This window comes from Cydia fagiglandana, chromosome 1, assembly GCF_963556715.1.
Source record: "Cydia fagiglandana chromosome 1, ilCydFagi1.1, whole genome shotgun sequence".
In the NCBI taxonomy this organism is placed as follows: domain Eukaryota; kingdom Metazoa; phylum Arthropoda; class Insecta; order Lepidoptera; family Tortricidae; genus Cydia; species Cydia fagiglandana.
Window position 1 is genome coordinate 20,835,563 of NC_085932.1, and position 20,145 is coordinate 20,855,707.

Sequence of the window (20,145 nt, forward strand, 5' to 3'; positions counted from 1 at the left end):
AATCTAGCAGTCTAGCAGGAGTTATGTCATCAAAAGTGATTATCTTTTAAAATAAAAGTTTGTTACTAAGGAAGGAACTTCGTGGCATCTTATACTTTCTGCTTTGACAGAGGTGCAGCCGGCATTTACCCGGTTAATGACAATTCTTATCGCCCGCTCAATAAAAAAGATAGCTTTTCATCCTATATGCTCATCGCGTGGGCTCTGACGAATGATCTTCTTTGTATGTACCTTAACGTGAACATGTACTGTGTGGGTGCTCTTTCATAAGAACGGCTCACGCTTGACTTTTGTTTTATGAAAAATCACGACTTGTTATTGGGCAATTGATGTCACGTTTTTATGTCTTCGAGTGTACTTATTAGGTTTATTTGTTTGCCTTTACATGACCGTGTGGGTTGTAAATTTTATCTTGCCATTAAACTCTTTGGGATACTTTTAACTTTTACGCCGATGGTGTAATGTTGGAAAGATTAAACAGTTTTGTCAGTTTTTACATAAATACTGTTTAGATTCCATCTCTCTCGCTAGCTCGGTATCATCATGGGAATGATCCAGCTAGAAAGGTTCGAACCATACTGTTCTACCTTAGAGATGGCTAGGGGGCGCCACAAGCCTTCAGTAAAAAGAGCATATACTTGGAAAATTTGACTAATGTCTCTGTGGCCCGGTGGCCGAGTGGTTCAGGCACCTGCCGCGATAGCAGAGGACGCTGGTTCGATTCCAGCCTGGAGCACTGGAGGCCTTGGTCATTTTTTCTTAGTATATGACATTTATTTCAGTTTAATACTGTTTAGTCTCTATAAACGCAAGCAGTCAATATTCAATAGGCCGGATGGTACAATTTGTGTTCCTAATTGGTGAAATTAGGAAATGACCTAATTTGATCAAAGCTAAGATGGGTTATTAGTTATTAGTCACGCCAATCCTACCTCTAGTTATTATATTATAATAAAGCGACTAGGCATGCATGTGAAAATCAAGAGTAAATATTTATTACAAATCATACCATAATGTTGCTCTACCTTTTTGAGTACTTCAAGTGACGTTAGTGGTTGAAGAAATGTCACTCTTAATACTGACAAATCATATCTATAACATATATAGATACAGATCAAATTCATAACCTGTTATTACAATCAAAATACGCCTCCAGTCTTAGGTAAAAGGCTGTCAAGCTCCTGCGCAGAAACGGGAGCCGTATGCGCAGTGTCGCGTTACAACCTGTCTTGCTTGAGACTAATTGGTAGGGCTGCCGATTCAATTCATTAAATACATTAAAGTTAAGTGTATTGAGATTAGATAGCAGCCGTATTGATTGATGTATCACATTTCCGCAGCTACAGCGAGAGATCAAATCACTGATACTTAATATAATAGGGGTATTTTTTCTTTTCATGAATGGACGCAGTTATTGCAATAAAATAGGTTTGCTTCTTCGTCTTTTCCTCTCCACCCTCTATTGTTGTGTCGGACTTGAATCATAGACATCCACTGAATCCGGTTTTGGGCAGTTTGGGCACCCCATTCCCAAAACACCCAATTCTTGCTGCACAGAACGGTGCCAAGTAAAGTTAGGTGTAAGATAAGTTCTTATTACTATAATTTAAGGCAATAATTGGTTTCACTACATTTCTGACCATAATATGAATGCTTAATTCTTATGTTGCGCAGCCCTAGTAACATATACAGCATATGTCAGTTCTAAACAACGTATTAGAGCGAAACCATCTGTTTTAGCTTTAAGACTGCACTCGCTGCGTCGAATTCCATATTCATTATTTCGATATCTCAGGGTTACCAGATCATAACACAATAGCCATTTATGATTAAGGTCGATGGGGTCATTAATATCTTCGAATCGAAAATGATGAATTAATACTTAAAATTTACGCATTATTTTTGTTCTAATTTCATTTAATCTTTATAATAATTCAGTCATTTAATGGCAACAAAACAAGGTGGATGGTGGGTTAGAACCCCGACTAAGTAAGACGCCATTTCGTCCTGTCGCCATCGTTGATAAGTCCGTTGTGGACATTTGCGATACAACTATCTGCAAGTTAATTAAGATTTCTACTTTCTATTACCTCGTTTTACATTTTTATCAGACAACATTCGCCAGACTAAGTCTTTGACTAGTTTTAGAGATAAAAGCTGTAAACCTCAGTTCGAACGAGGAAGTTTCTCGACAGGTTCGCTAGTATGCTGTCATATTTTAAAATTCGCATAACAATGACAGTAGCTACTTTTGAGGTTATCAAATTTCCTAGATATGGTTAAAAATACTGATGGGTATTCCCTTGTAGGAAACTAGACTAGAAAAGGGGATAGATATTGAGGAAGATTGCATGGTAACAACCAAAAAGTTTCAGAGCACTGTACTTACTAATAACCGAAAGATACTTAATTCTTGATAGAGAACTTATTATAACTAGCCAAGATAGTTCCATCCATATTTAGATTCATGATCTACTACTTCCTATTTCAGTTTTGTTTTTAATTTAATTACTAATCACTTACGACCATACCATATTCCTAATTTACCCATACGTAGTGTATTCCTTATCTGGATGAAGTAATAATTACGGTGAAGTAACGTGCATAAAAAGAATTTCACGCTTACAGACATAAATATGCGCTCTGGATATATTCATAGAGAATATAGGCATAATTATTTCCACCTGTAGTTAGCTTTACCGTTATACACTTGTATAAGTAGGTGTATTCAGATTATATTCGAATGAGATAGGTAAGTATATCTAGAAAGAAAGCAAGTATTTTTAATATAACCTTCTTTTACTTATTTAGATACTTACTTACTACTTACTTACTTGGTTGGCGCGATGACCCAAAATGAGTCTTGGCCTCCAACACAAGAGCACGCCACTTTGATCGGTCAGGAGCGGTATCCCGCCAGCTTTCGCCGACTCCGAGCTCACGGAGATCTGCCTCCACTCTATCTGCCCAACGGTATTTAGGACGACCAACAGGACGGCGTCCATTTGGTCGACCCAAGTAGGCCTTTTTGGCTGCCCGATCTTCACCCATCCTTTCGAGATGGCCAAGCCAGCGGAGACGATGCGCTTTGGTCTCACCTATTATGTTCGGCTCGGCTATCAGATGTTCTATCTCGGCATTCTTTCGGATCGTCCAACTGCCATCTTCTCTTTTAACCAACCACGGAAAAACTAATTCGTTATGAAACCGACACAAGAGAATATACTTATTTAGATAATAGATTAATATAGTAATACTGAGCATACAGATTTTTTAAATCATGATTTTATGGGGAAAAGGATTATTTTTAATACCATCAGGATTTTCACTGGTCATTCTTTCTTCTCTCCTGTGAGCTGTGTGTCGTAAACACTCGTTTACTCGTTTCTCAAAACAATTAAAAGTTAATGTAAGTAGGTACATACGCCCTTTGAATCCAGAAAGTCAATAGATGGAAATGGACTGTCTTCGTATTTCTTCTGGACTTCTCATGCACGGACGGCACAATTCATGTGCAAACAAGGGTCAACCCAATCTAATCTAAATCATTTGTATTAAACGACGTATAGCTGCACGTCGCCTGTCCTCGGCTCTTCATATGCGTAGCAAAAAACCCGGGTGTCTTCCCAGCGCTTCCTGCCTGGCCGGTCCCTCGCCATCGCCAATTAGAGGTAGCGAGAAAGCCGACTCGGCTGACTGGTTGCATCTTAGGACTGACGAGTGGGTTCAATGAGTTTTTCTGGAGCATTTCTATGCAAACAGTACTTTCATGTTTAAAGGGTTTTTTCGTACCTACGTTGCTGTGTGCCTACATTCAAGAACTATACGATTTTAAACGACGACAGTCTCGTAGAGTTCGCTAAGCGTGAATGCTGACCGGTACGAAAATATTGAGACTGAAGAGTGGGTTCAACGAGTTTTCTAGAGTCAGATTTTTTATGAAAATATGGTTAATATTTGTGCAGGAATGACTTAAGTATTATAAATTCAAAAACTACCTAGATTAGGTTACTTAAAATATTCAAGAGTTTTGGAAATCATAATAAAACTATGTTTCATAATAAAATTAAAATAAGAAAATTTGGTATTTTATGTACTTACTCCCATTTAGACTATGTTCTTCTTACCTATTTATTTACTTTATATTTTTGTTTTTGCGTGTTAAACAAAATAACTTTTACAAAAAGTTCTTATTTCACAAATTGGTTAAACTGAATGTATGTGTCAATTATATTGTTTGTACTATTACTACACATCGGTAACTCGTGGCATTTAGGTAGCACTTAAAAGATTAGTTTAATTAATTCCTTCTTTTAGTGGTTTCTTTTTCTCGACTCGTATAGGAATTAGTGCTGTTTATTAATTTTTAACTTAGTTTAATATTATTAACTAAGTAACCCAAATAATAGTTAAGAATAAATCTTTTAATTGCTACCTAAATGCCACGAGTTACCGATGTGTAACTATTACAAACAATATGATCTAGCATATGCTAGATCATTTTGTTGAAATGTGAACAAATATACCTAGATAGGGCAGATCGGCGCTTGCGCAGGTTATTGTCCTGCGCCAGCTGCTGCGCCCATCTCTCTTTTATGGGCCTGATTAAAATGTTTACGGACTCAAATACTCTACAATCAAATGAATAATGGCACTCTAATGGCTGCCACTGGGAATTTAAGACCACAGTAATCCGACTGAAGGGCAACTAATGCAAAACACAAGAAATAATATTGGAGGAACCTACAATAATAATGATTTTTATAAAGAGTGTTATGTTAAATATTTGCACATAAATAGATAGAGGTATGATGATACTAGCATTAACTATTACTAGGGTTTCTAGCTTATCAGTCAATCTCGATATCATTACATACTCCGTGTTTTGTTCTTCATTGTATCATCGCAGCACGAAAGCAATCACTTTTTACCTAACCATTGTCCAACAGCACATACTAAAATAACCCCTATTGCTTGCTTGATTAGGTGGTCGTAAATGAGATTCATAGTTAATAGTTATCTTTTATAGAAATCAACACCATAAATTGTCAAGTTGGAATGCGCTTGACAGACTGTTGGTGGCAAAAAGTGGCTACGCAGCTTTGACTTTGGAGCAATCAATGCTAGTTAGGTATGTCAATTGTTCGTTTTGCGAACATTTCTAGTTGATTGTTTGCATTGTATTACTGGATTGTTTTCTTATGATTCTAACCAGCTAGATGTTAGATCATTGCTTTATAGGCATCAATGTTATGTCTGTGTTGCATAGTTCACTATATATAACAAACAACACTGCGAATATATTTAGCCAGGGAAACGTAACATCAAATGATATTATCTTTTATGAGTCCATTACCTGCCCTACCTAATTGCGCCTAAGCATTACCTGCATACGTTTCATACATTTCGTTCCCACGTGGTACAAATTGCGACATAATCACGACATTATGTGACTGTGGTGTGGCTAGAGACAATACGATCCATGTTTCCCACTAGTTTAGGAACTATTAATTCATTAGCGGTAGCGATTTCATGCTTAGGGTAAATGGGCACACTCTCACCATCGTCAAACGATCCGATTTCAGGAAGCCTATTCAGCCAGTCCGTGTCAGATGTTAGTGTTACATTCACATGGCTTGCTTTAGTGTCAATCTATGTACAGTATCACAAGTAAGTACACTTGTCACCGAGACAAGTAAAATAGGCCCACAGCTTTATGTTTCTTGGCACAACAAGACCTTACCTTGGTAAGAAATAGAAAAAGTGCGATGGGTTCGCTTTTGAGATTGAAGCTAGAAAAGCCTGCATAACCAATTTCTGTCTGTTCTGTCTATCTACCTGTCTTCTTATCTTTTATGACAACCACAGTAGGTCATGTTACAATAGTGACCTCTGTGTTGTCTTTCGCTCTAGCTTGTAACTCACACTACCATGTAATAAACGTAAAGAATGCGCACGATTGGGCATTCGTGCAAAAATCCACGATTTACCTTCGGCTCGTGCTTGCCCGGCCACGTACGTTTTTTCGATGTTACTATTACATTCGTGCTTGCACTGCGGTTACAACAACGTGTAAAAATTTTCTTTTCCCAGTAGTTCTTTTCTAGGAACTTGTTTCTTTGCCTAATAGCTTTGTAACTTGCAGTGATTTTTTTAGATTTTTATACGCGGTCTATGTCGTTAATTCTTATCAAACACTAAATTTTGACATTGGTTGTTGGGCTTTATTAAATAGTTTTCGCTTTCATGCAATTCCGAGAGAGCAGCTTCCAGCTACCCGAGAGCGATTTATGCAATTCCGAATTAAATGAAAAGGAAATTATTGGTGATGTCGAACGCACGAAGTTCAATGCGAGTTGGCTATATGACCTAACTCCATCGGTTTTGCTATCGTTTATCTTGTGAATACGAACTATTATCGTCCATTTAACATGGTGAAATATGTTCATTATTATTATTTATTTTTATAAAATACTAGGCGTACCTACTCATCAGATTACCAATTGACCTAATCTCATATTAAACTTTTTCCTTCTTTTGACCTCAGAAATGCGTGGTTAAGATTATTCGGTTTTCTCATGTTACACCGTGTATAACAAGAAAGTTTATCTTCAACTAATAAGGTGATATTAACATCGTTGACATTGCTCTCAAGGATTATGATAAACTAAAACGTCGGAGCGCAACAAAATAATCTGATACATACTCCCTTCCCTAAGGTAAGCTGACTATCTGCGAATGATCAGCAAGCAAAGACAACTCAGGTTTTCACTCTACTTGATCAGTCAACCATTGATATAAGTTACAAAAACCTATGTATATCTATAATCTTGTGACATCTAAATAGGATGAAACGAGGGTTCACGTAGTATAGCGTGATAACAATATTTCGAGCTGTCAAGGAGCACCGCATTCACAATCTCGCTTACAGAATAAGCGCCAGGATCCGGTAGAAATTGGACTATTACTCCGGCGAGGCAACGGATGCGTGTGCGCACGAGCTGGCCTAAGTGGATCTTCGTGAATCGTGATACTTAGGTAGCAGTAGAGATACATTCGGGTAAATAAGTAAAGTAAAAACTAAATTTCATAATATTCACTGGGCATATTAACTGTAAGATGAATCTGGATAGGTAATTTAATTTACCGTTTACTCGTACTAATTAAATAATAATTCTTGCTCTTTTTTTTAGTATAAGTAGTTAGAAAGGGACAGTATCGTTTGGAGTGAAGTGAAGTCAGGCACATAAGACCGTAAAGACGTTTTGACGACCGGTCTGGCCTAGTAGGTAGTGACCCTGCCTGCTAAGCCGATGGTCCTGGGTTCGAATCCCAGTAAGGGCATTTATTTGTGTGATGAACACTAATATTTGTTCCTGAGTCATGGGTGTTTTCTATGTATATAAGTATGTATTTATCTATATAAGTATATATATCGTCGCCTAGCACCCATAGTACAAGCTTTGCTTAGTTTGGGGCTAGGTTGATCTGTGTAAGATGTCCCCAATATTTATAAAAAAAAAAAAAAGAAACGTAAAACGTGACATACGGCACGTTTATTCACTGAAAGTAAGTGAAAAATACTCTGCCAACTGATGGTAGAGGTACTCAAGTTGTTTAAGCTATACTTATGAACGATATTGGCCGCGCCTATTTGTCAGTTGGGTAAAAAACCGGGCAAGTGCGAGTCGGACTCGCGCACGAAGGGTTCCGTACCATAATGAAAAAAAAAACAAAAAAAAAGCAAAAAAAAAAACGGTCACCCATCCAAGTACTGACCACTCCCGACGTTGCTTAACTTTGGTCAAAAATCACGTTTGTTGTATGGGAGCCCCATTTAAATCTTTATTTTATTTTGTTTTTAGTATTTGTTGTTATAGCGGCAACAGAAATACATCATCTGTGAAAATTTCAACTGTCTAGCTATCACGGTTCGTGAGATACAGCCTGGTGACAGACGGACGGACGGACGGACGGACGGACGGACGGACGGATGGACGGACGGACGGACGGACGGACAGCGAAGTCTTAGTAATAGGGTCCCGTTTTACCCTTTGGGTACGGAACCCTAAAAACTAGCCAGTTACTTTCTGATTTCTTGCGTGTATTAATTTATTAAAGTTTTTAAGCGAGAGTATTATGTTCTTCATACACGATGTTCAATACACGAAGGTACAATAACCTTCGTGAAAGAATTTCTTTAGGACAACTCGTTATAAAATCGCATTTTGCGGTAATATTCCATTTACACGCATATTGACATTTTCTGCAACAGTAAACAGAATAGACCGCGGGCCAGCATATATCGTCAGTCATCGCCTCCCGGCTGATACTTTGTTGGATGATAGTTTAGGTGTTATCATGAATTAAAAATATAGTCAGCCGGTTATATCGCCGTGGAATGATCGTCAGTTGATGACGTGAACATGTAAAAAAAATTTTTTTTTTCAGTCATCACCTCAGAGCAGATCAAATGATAGTTTACATAGATACTATTTAAAATAAAAGAAATCATCAGCCGGTTGTATCGCGGTGCAGGTAAGAGCGTCACCAACTGACGCTCTTGTCTGAGTCTGAACATGTAAAAAATACGCGCCTTATAAAAATATGTCTACGATAAAATAGATTATTAGAAGTTCCTACAATGCAAATAACTCAAAAAAGAAATCGCATGTCGCTTGTCGTGGTACGCACGCGTCAGAGGTCGGGTAATAGACTGACCTATGACGTCTTGACACTAGGCGTAGCTAAATTGAATACCTGCCGTAAAAGTAACGTTTGGGAGGCCTATACGCAAACCAATCAACCCGTGACTTTCAAATATGACGGAATTGGTCTTTGTGTTAGCGAACGACTTGCGGTTGATTTCGATTTGGGAACGAACGAATGCTATTGATATACTTGAGCAGACACCAATATTTAATTTTGGTCTAGTTGTTATTAGTCCTTCAAGACTTTCTTGATGATCGCAATGTTGAATAACAAATATTGGTCTCATAAATAGCTACCGTAAAATGGGGTGAGTTGGGTGAAATTTGACTTTCAAACCTCGATAAAATTTTATTTTTACATGTGAAAACTGAATGGTGTATATAATAAGTGGTTCGGACGTTTGTATTTTAGATTGTATTTTATTTTGGGTAGTTCCATTTCATAACTTTGACGATAAAGAGGAAAACCCACCTCACCCCTTAGTGCCTCGTATTTGGGGTGAGAGGGTATTTCATACAAAGGTGATTTTGGAAGATTGTTGGATCTATTTTTTTTATTATAAGTATTACTATAGCCCCATTTTAAATTGGAATACATAATTTTTGTAGCAGTAGTTTTAAAATCCCTTCTCACCCCCCTCTCAAACCTTCTCTCCCCATTCATAACCCAACTCTCCCCGCGAAACCTATTCACCCCGTTTTACGGTACCTGGTACATTCTATATTTAAAGAATCTTAAATGAATGACGAATATAATTAATGCACGAAGCGACCATCATTCCACCCATTTTTACCGATTATTTAATAATAATTAAATCAGCAAGTGCTAACATACTATCTATCTGTTTATTTACCATTACATACCATTACATAATTCAATTACGCCCATGGCATCTCGTGTTAAAAACTCCTCAGTTTCTATGCAAATTTCCAAAAGTGTGACAGCGAAAGTGAGCACGACGTGTCAAGTTTTCACTTTCGTGATCCGCCGGTTTATCTGGCAGGTGTTATATTCTAATTTGACATTCACCTTGAAAGGTTGACAGTCAATGTCGATGTCTGTTATGTTTGATTTACCTCAATTAGTAGGGTTTAATAAACCCTGCTCCAGGTGGGTGGGTGGGTTTAGCTTTTCTGCAGTACAACCAGCAACACTCCTAACTGTACCTACATCGGTACGTCTTATTACAAAAGGCATAAGATCCACCGATGTACAATTAACAGTGTGGCCAATGGTACCACACAACATAGGACATGTCTTGCTGTTATTTGTACAAAAAATTACTAGAACTACATATAAGCATTCATATCGATTTAACATAACTCTAGTCCACATTTATGTCTTTGACAAAATGTTAATAAATTTCGTGTGTAGTTTTAAGCAAAATAAGGTTTGTAATTATATGAGATTATGTTTAATATGACATTAACGCAAATCTTGGGTTCGTCTATTTGTACAAATTGACGCAACGTCTTGGTATCCCCTGTTCCGGCTGACTAACAGCAAACAGACGTGACTAGTCTATTATTAAAAATGACCTTTTAATATTTATTTAAACTTGACTTCTTAGACACTAGAACGAGTCATTCAGTTTTTTGTGACATATTGCTAAGCAGAAAAAGTGACAGTTCGCTATACACGTGCTTTACGTTACATTACGTCACAATATTATCCTAATAAAAATTAAAGTACCCATTTTTTCGTCGTGGTCAAAAACTAGCTATTAGGGTAGGTACTAGTTTTTATCATCTTTAAGCTACTTACACCGAACGAATGCGAATGACTGGTTCATTTACGTACAATTTATCTTAGAAAACTGTCATCTTAACAAAAGTTGCTTTAACGACATCAAATAAAAAAAACATGCGTAGCTAATAGTAGTTTCTCGTTGTCACCAGAGCGGGGAGACGACGGGTGCCCCTCCCGCTGTACGCAGAGGACGATGGGCACGATCTCAGCGACCTCGGCATCGGCACCTCAAGCACCAAGAGCAGCCTCAGCGAAGACTGCGACACACACAGCTTAGCTGTAAGTACAGTACGGTAAACACAGCGGACAGACGATGGACCCTCTTGCATCTATGCGGAGTACGATGGGCACGATCTCATCAACCTTGGCATCGGCACCTCGAGCACCAAGAGCAGCCTCAGCGAAGACTGCGACACACGCATCTTGGCTGTACACACAGCCAACCAGAAACAGACTACAAAGTTAACCCTCTCGCAATACGCGGGAGCTGACGGGCACGAACTCAGCGACACAACAGCTTAGCCGTAAGTACGACATGCGGCCTTCAATAGGTAACATCTTCATCTTTACCGAAAATTTTACGACTGGTGCTAATTTCCCGGTCTAGACAAGACTCTATTTGAAAATCCCATTATACTAGTTTATTGCCACTAGTAATCATATTTTTGTAACCATCGTTTCTAAGAATATAAAAAGTAATTTAATCTTTTATGAATTCCAGAGCGATGGAATGGACTTAGACAAGAACCATTCAGACGTCGACAACTTGTCGAACTGCGATAACCGCAAGCTGGGCTCCAGCGCCAACGAATACGACACCTGCACGACCTTGACTATCAGCTCCCCTGAACCTGAGGAGTACACTTATGAAGGAGCTATCGAGGGCTACAAGTCACGAATAATCTCCCAAACCAACAGCACTATTGTCAAAACTGTCGTTAATAATTCCAAAGAAAAGTCCCCAGATAAAATCAACGGTGACCTAAACAGAATCAGAACGTCAGTCAGTAACAAAATAGAGGAAAAAGTTTCCGCGTTCCAAAGGGACAGAGCTGACGAACGAAATAATAACCAGAAGAAAGACCTACCTAAGGTAGATATACACAAACGAAGAGAACAGTTCGAAAGAGAAAATTCACAAGAGTCACAAAATAAACCAAAATTACCTGATATTGCAAATAAAAAGTCAATTAAGGAAAGACTTTCCAGTTTAGAGAGGTTCACGGAAGAAACACATATTCAAAAATCTACGAGCGACCTGAACAAGTTACCTACAGAAGTGAAACCACTAAAAGAGAGGCTTTTTAACCTCGAAAAGGTCAAGTCTGCATCTACAGAACCTGATAAGGCTAAAAGACTTTCAAATGGAGACCTCGGTAATGCAAAGTCTTTGAAAGAGCGTCTCTCAAGTTTCAAATCACAAACATCAGAAGAGGAAAAGATTAACAAAACTGAGGTAAAAGAAGTCTCTATGAGTCTTAAAGAGCGCCTTTCATGTTTAGATGCAGCGAAAAACAAGGAAATACCTAAGATATTGGTAGAAGAACAGATGATGGTTACGGAAAAACCAGTAGCCAAAGAAGAGGATTTTAACGATAATCTCATGGAGAACTCATTAAAAGCCAGTTTGACAGGAATAGAAAATCAAATGCAGAGTTTCTGTCGTTCTCTTGACAGTTTAGACATTAATGGTCAAACATCACCCAGCTCTTTTGAAAGAGTTCAAAGTTTCGAAGATTTTGATTGCGCTGACATGCAGAACAACACTGCCCAGAGTGATATTGAAACTGAAGATAGTGGAATTCACACCGCACGAGACTCTGCTCCGGCAGATGATATCGCAGACTTAACACAAGTAGCTTCTCCAATAGGAGAGCCGATGGTTGAAATATCCGAATATGAGTCCTCTAATGAAGATGGCGCGATAGCATTGGAGCCAATCAAAATTGAAGAACCTATGGAAATAGTGTCTCCACCCATACAATCGATACCAGAAGACATTGTTATTGAAGAAATTGCACAAGAGGAAGCTCAGGATATCAGCAAAGCGGATTCTGATAGCGCAAGTAACTATCTTCAAGCGGTATCACAACCAGAGGAACTTAGCGTTACTGAAGAAGTGACGGAAATTCAGATGGATAAGGAAGATGAAGATACGCTTAAGAGTTTGGATAATCAGGATACTAGTGTAAGTTTGAATGAGCCGGCCTCCACGGGCTCGGAGGGTGATACGGTGGTGTTCGAGGGCAAGATGACTATTCACCTCAACTTAAACGAATTATGTAACAACAAAAACACTGGTGTTGGATACAATACTAACCTTAAGGAAACTAGCACTACTAATGAACCTACTAACCGCAAGAGCATGCCAATGGTAACTGTCTCTAATATCACTACTACTACTAACATTTCACCAAAGAATTCCATTAAAACGCTAAAAACATTAACTGATAATCATACGCTTACTAACAATTTCACCGATGTAACGTGTACATCCGAATGCTCAGTTAAAGACTCTGTCAATCATGATCCATGTAATAACTCACGTAGTCAAACATTTAATGATAATAACATGAAAACCACTCGTGATGTTACAGCTAACATAGACGCCACGGTAAGTAGTTCGCAAGATTTTAACCCTTTCTGGCAGAAACGGACTAAACGCAACATCGAACCCAACAGACGAAAAACTATTTTGTTCATTAATAATAAAGTAGTTACGAAAACTGTACTAAATTCATGCGATTGTAGTGCCAAAAACAACGCCTAAACGAGGCCTAGGTTATGGTAGTCCATTCATTTTCTCATAAATTGCTGTTGACGCAAGACAGATGAGAGACCTACGAAATGGACTAATTTTGAGTCAAAATGATCTCTTGATCTCGCACACAACCTAAATATCCACATTCTATTAACAGTAATTAATGTTGTAATCATAATATATTGCTACCACTTCACAAATTTAACTATAGAACCGTAATTATCACCATTAAGTAAAAGTGTCCAAAAACACCGTAACGTAACCTAATAAGTAATAACCATTTCATGTCTTAATTCAAATCTCATTAATTTCTACCAGCATCAGCAGACCACTTCATATTAATGAAATGTAGATTAGACTTACTCTGCATACAGGGTTATATTTTATAGTACCCATTTTATCATCATGTATAATATATTCCTATTTACATACAAATACACCATTTTAGCGTAGACCCATTAGTTTCAATTTAGTTTATTTATTCTTAAACGTGATATTTGTAAATTCATTATCAAAAATATATGTTACACTGTTATGTATGGGTTTTATTTGTATTCTATCCTCATTAATGGAAAATTCAGATTTATTAGAAAGAAAATCAGGACAAGGCACTAGAGCATTATCATTAATGATATCATTGGCAAACAAGGTCGTTATCTTGTGATCATGACTTGTACACGTTTAGTCTGATAAGAGCGGCCGGAGAGAGCTCATAGGTTACTTAGCTTTTAATTGCATCAGCTTGGGTGATGGGAAGGTAAGCCTATATCGTACGTAGTTTCGCTTCATTAACATCATTTGCGCTGCATGTAATGCTACTGTTTTCATTCTTCTTGCATGGGACTTTTCTTAATGTGTCATTGCGTACGTTTAATAATTGAGCAAATGAGCATATTGTTGTTATTTGTAAAATAATTTGTAATGTACGTTTTTTAATAGTATTCTTAATAAACAAGAATGCATAGTGGTTTAGTTTCAGCTTTTTGGGATTTTTTTGTTTAAATGTTAGAAAAGTTTTGAGGACACTACGTTTTCATTTGTTTATGTAATTTTATAACTTTTTAGGTAATCGATGCATTGGAACTGGCCTTCCAAGAGCTGGACTCTGAAGACAGTTGTGTCAACAACAGCACCATGGATGACTCAGTAAAAGAACCAAAACATACAGAAGCTAAGACAGATGATGTCATTGACTTTACGGAGAAGACAGTTACGCCTCTGTATGAGAACATGGATATGTTCTTCCAAAACTCGGTAGATGACGTAGCAGCTTTCCCACTAGATTTGCCTACCAATGTTATGGAACCTCCAAAAGAAAAGCCACCTCCGCCTCCTACAGAAGATGACGAACTTCTTGGCAATGTAAGTCAAAATACATTGACCTAGTAACTAGTTAAGCCCAGACTTTTTTTCATGGCTCTGTAAACAGGGAGATAGGCAAAACAGAACGTGTTTAATTATGATAACCTTGGTGTAAAATTGTTGTGTAGAGATTTTACAAAATTACTTCTATTTTGTGATTATTTTAAATCCAGAAAAGCCGTTGTCGCCCATTTGAGTTTGACTCTATGGCCTCAATGAATTGTTTTCGTTTTATGTCATCGAGAAGCCCATCGGCATACTTAGGTATTCTACTTTAGATTGTTAGAGTAATCAAATTTTTATGACCAAATTACAGGGTAACTTCAAACACACAAGTTCTGCGCGTAGAATAAAGAAGGAAATCCGCAACAAACGCACCAGCTTCCTTGGTATCGAAGGCCAAGTCGACGACTACCTCGACGCTGACCTCTCCGCACCTCGGCCCGACATCACCTCCTTCCTTCAAGAGGAGACGAAGATCGAGAAACTTCTGTACAAGCGAACACTGTCTCATGACAATGCCAAGTTAAGAGACAGTAGAGATTCCGGAGTGGATGTGGATCGAGGACCGTCGGCTGAAGCGTGGTACAAGCAGTCATCGCCGGAGACGTCGAATCCTCATAGCAGACAGAACAGTGAGGTATGTATTTTTATCAAAAGTCTGAGAACCAAGTTACATAAATTGTCTATTTGAGAGTACAACCACAAGATAACTAACACATTTACCGCTAAGTGGGTAAGTACATTTTTTATTGGAAAATACCTACCTATGCCTAGTAAGCAGATAACTATAAACTTTGGTTTCACTTACGAGATATAATAATGTGCTTGCTAAAGTTTTAAACTACGTACCTAAATGTTTTTAAATTCAGCCTTTAGTTTTGATCAGATTTTTTTAGTTACAGTTGTAGAGTTGTCTCGTTAAATGTTACATGCCTCAATGAAACGTTATGAGTCTAATTTTATATTTGTCTATATTCCAGCCATACACTCACGTGACGGTAACATCAGACGAAGAAGAAACTTCAAAGAAATCTGACAATTTCGCTTCAAACTTGACCTCCAAACTGACGGACCTGGCGCAACCTGACATCGACAGTCTCGACAAGAAGCTACAGGAACAACAGGTAAACCAATAGGAAGCCTAGCTAGTGGAAGTAAAGGTAATTTAGGTAAATAGTATACAGTGATTGTTAGAAATGGCAAAAAATATCATAGCCATAGTATTTATTTGCTAGAATCGAAAATAAATACTATAGAACCTTTTTGATCACAATCCACAGTAGAAATGATTAAGATGATTTAAAATCCGTGACTTCATGCGGTTAAATAATTTCGCAATGTAACTATTTTGGAAGATTGCCTTTGTTGTATGAAAAAGAGTAATTTTCCAGTAAAGATATTGACTGAAAACTTTTGAATTATTAATCTGTGCAACATTGCCATATAAACATTATCATTGTGATACTTCAGAATCAAAGAGGCTATGCAGAAGTGGTTTGTTGTATTGGCAGACATCTAAGATTGTAATAAGTGCTCCATGTTCTTTCTAGAGTAGGATACCACAAGGTGCTATCTTGGGTCCAACTACCTAACCATAATTTCGAAGTACAAAATATTTCTGTATGTAGTTTATTAGATCTTCTTCTATATTTTTCGTAGTAATAAATGTAATAATGCTATTTGGAACATGTTTCCTCTTAATATATATTATTGGATTGTTAGTCAAGAGTAGATCTCGTAGTGGTTTAGATTTTATTTTGGGGTAAATATTGTATTGAATTCTCATATAATTTTCAGTACCTAGAAAATATAGTTCTTAATGAGCACTGTAAATTTTAAGCACTGTAGTGTTTTTCTTTAAACCTAAGTTTCTGCTAAGTGCTTTGAGTATGATCGAAGATGAGCAGGTAGAGTTGGCAGGCCTAACTATGCCACCTGAGAATAAGTTGATCACGACTTTATAATGTTTATGACTCAAAGTCCTTAGCAAAAATTGTGTCCATGTGCACTATTATTTTATATTATTTCATGGTAATTGGTACATTCTATGTAAAGCTGCCAAACTAACAAAACCTGCTTTTCTAATGCTTTTATTGTATTTAAAACACAATTATTTATGTATCGAGAATGATTTTGCTCGTTATTTATTGTAGGAAAGTAGTTTTGATTAGTCGAAGTATGTTATTTTAGCAATTAAATAAAAAATATTTATATTACTATATTACTGCCTTTTATTTATAAATATTACGCACCTTTGTAGAATATGTAGTATACAATGCATGGTAATATTTCTTACTTGCGCTATTTTTCCTGCTATACGACATGTTTTACTTCATTTCAAACCCATTACATAATCATTACCGAAACATTTTACAATGGAATCATAATCAATTAATATTTTGTGTTAACTGAATAATAATTGTATCTAACATTTATGATTCCATAAACGAGTGTCTGACTTTTTGTGTAAATAACATTAACAAGATGGCCGCCCTTGCAGGGACGCACTAACGAGGATTGGCCTGACGGGCACGACGATGCTCACACAAAGGTGACTGACATGTTTTACACTAAAAACTCACACTCACACATTCGGTTCACATACATATATGTTATTGTTTCATCCATTCATTCTTCACTATATAATTCATTATTAAAGCTTGTCTCTTATGAGCTACGGAACTGCTCGGAAATCGCCTGATATCCCTCTTTATGTTTGTAAAATTTCTAATGGAATGATCTATTACGTTTTAACAATGCTTCGAACTGGTTTCGAATAGATTTTACAAGGCACAATTAAGAAAGTATGTAATAAAATTATGGTAGGTACCCTAAAAAAAGACAGAAATTCGTTATAAAAAAAAATTCATAAATAAGACGGTAGAAGTTTTTTTATAGCCGAAACTATGCAGGTGGTTATTTTTAGTTTGTGATTGACACACAGTTTTCATACGAGTGATTGTCTATCTTAGCCTTAATAGAATAAGGTCGATATTTGAAGCACGCACGTTAGGATGATTCTTGAAGACTTTATGATTATTACATTTATTACGATAAGGTATAAAACCATTTGTCAATCGTAAGCTAGTGGTAACCAAGGTGTATGTTAACCGAAATGTTCGAAAACTTTAACACAATGCACGCTAGTATAAGCCTTGCACTAAAATACTAACAAAACAGACTACAAAACTAATGCCAAATTCCTAACTAGGAGGTTCTGCGTTTTGAGCGAGAACTTTTGCAATTGGAACAAGAAGAGTTAAGAAGACAGCGAGATAATTTAATGAGGGATCAGACAAGGATCATCCAGAAGTCGGTTCAGGATGTATCCGAGAAACCACCTCTAAGGAAGGCTGCTAGTGAAAATCATCGACACTCAATGCCCAACTTACTAGTAAATGAGCCCTATATTCCTGTGGAGCCTCAGGCAGAAGTGAAATACGATGAGAGTATAAAACGGAAGCCATTTGTGTCGGAAGAGCATATACAGAGGCATTTTGGTGTGGAAGAGAGTCGGAAGGTGTTGTATGAAGACAGCAAGGAAGATGTAAGAAGACGGCCGCCGCAGCCTGTCCTACCGCCGAAACCAAGGAGTCGGGAGTCCATTGAAAGAGAGATTACTATGAGGTAAATCTAAAAATGTTTACAAAAGTACAATTCTAGCGAAACCCTTCAATCAATTATTTGGTCGAACAAGCTTTGAAGTATCAATTACTAAGTTAGTTAACTGTATTTGTAATGTAATAATTGCAGGAGTAGCAGAGTGCCGTCAGCGGTGGAATATGCCAACGTGGAGCGCACGGCGCATGTGCAGCTACGGTGTAAACCTGCGCCGGCGCCTGCTCCGGTGATGCCTAATGGCAACTACCATCCTATGACTCGACATACCTTACAGGTAAGAATAACTTCGACAGCATTTTAGACTAGGTTTTAACAAAATCGTGCTTTAAAGGCCATATATCATCGTACAATTAAACTTAGACTTTGACTCCAGAAAACTACATGAGAAGTTACACACAACCGTTTTTCGAATTATTGCATCAAACATTGGACGTTGTCAAAATGGCGAATACCAAGCAAGTGTTTGATTGTTAATTTTCATTTCCATATTGTTATAACAGTAAAACTTTAAAAAACTGTAAAGGAAGGGAAACCCATATACTCGCGTCTCGAAATTACACAATTATTAATAATTACGGTGCCAATTTGGAGCTATAGTTATCCTCAACATGTATATTTCAGGCACTAAGCGCAGCTCCAACGCCGAAGCTGATCTCCGGAAATGAATGGCTGGCGCAGCGTGCGCGCAAACCCGCGGGATACAACTACAACCAGCATTGGCTCATACAGGTCAGTTTACGAGCTAGAATCAAGGAGATAGTACGTCTTAGCTAACTCATTATGACTTCGACAGAGCAAAGTGTGGAGTGTCGTTATAAACGTCACATCTTCACAAAAATTGTCGTTTGTGATGATGACACCCACACTTTGTTCTGCCCTTGTTAAGTCCGTGCAGAATTAACTTGTTCCGTCTTTTGATAGCTATGCAAGGGAAATGGAAAATGCGAGAGAGATCGCGATAGATCTGACGAGATTGGCCAGATCAAACAAGAAGAAAGTGGGTTGATTTACCTAACCAATAATCCTGTGGAAGTTTAGACGTACGTGTACGTACTCTCTGAAAAGACGTCATATTCATGATTCACATATTATATAAACCGTTTTCTTCATTGATAATTTGGTCGTTTTTTTTAAAAGCCAAAACTCCAACCGGACGTCTGAAAATTTCTAGATAATTAAGAGGCAGAATCGCGGTGATTCTTATGGTATGGCTATGGGTATGGTATGGTTGATGGGTGGTTAACGTGAGGTATGGTGGACAGTTGGAATAAAAGACGTGAGTCTAGCTCGATGGTTATAATCAGACTGACTAAACTAACTTACATGTTCTCTCTACATCTAGTTACATACACGTATAGTATATGCACACCTCACCTGGGGGGTGCTTTTGAAAAAAAATTAATTGTTAAATTACATTTTTTTTTGTATTAAAATAAATGAATAAAAATATACAATGTGTTTTTTATTTTATATGTAAATTTTAATCTTAAGAGTAAAGGTTACAATGACAATTATAATGGCAAAGTTAACTACAACATTTTAAAACATTAAAATTAATTGTTACACACTAAACATTAAAACATAATATAATACTAATTATAAAAAGGTTTAGTTCTATTTTTATGGACAAGATCGATCTTACCATCTATATCTAACTTAACATTTACTCCATCGTCCTCTATGACTTTAAAAGGTCCTTTAAAAAGGTTATCAAATTTTTTCCCAGTTTCTGACTTAATTAAAACAAGATCATCCTTTTTATAAGTCATTGAGTTCGATAACTTATCATAATATATTTTTCGTAATTCTTTTGTTTTTAACAAATTTTCTCTAGCATCTTTATGTGCTAATTGTAGTCTGTATTTTAATTCTAAAGCATAATCTTCTGAGTTATACATAGGTTCTACAGTGTTAGTTAAATTACTAGGGATATTACA

At 37.2% G+C, this 20,145-nt stretch overlaps 1 protein-coding gene across 4 annotated transcripts in view; it reads left to right on the forward strand.

Moving 5' to 3' along the window:
* The window catches only part of LOC134666949 (LIM domain only protein 7), a 207,024-nt gene that overhangs the window by 176,522 nt on the left and 10,357 nt on the right, over positions 1–20,145 (forward strand). For 2 of the 4 annotated variants that reach the window (XM_063524261.1, XM_063524265.1), the window contains 9 exons: positions 10,611–10,740; positions 11,183–12,835; positions 14,288–14,584; positions 14,901–15,224; positions 15,568–15,711; positions 17,088–17,138; positions 17,799–18,214; positions 18,341–18,482; positions 18,830–18,937. In XM_063524261.1, coding sequence (XP_063380331.1) covers positions 10,611–10,740; positions 11,183–12,835; positions 14,288–14,584; positions 14,901–15,224; positions 15,568–15,711; positions 17,088–17,138; positions 17,799–18,214; positions 18,341–18,482; positions 18,830–18,937 — 3,265 coding nt within the window. The remainder of the gene's footprint in view (positions 1–10,610; positions 10,741–11,182; positions 12,836–14,287; positions 14,585–14,900; positions 15,225–15,567; positions 15,712–17,087; positions 17,139–17,798; positions 18,215–18,340; positions 18,483–18,829; positions 18,938–20,145) is intronic. The other 2 variants (XM_063524278.1, XM_063524272.1) reach the window with 2 other exon arrangements.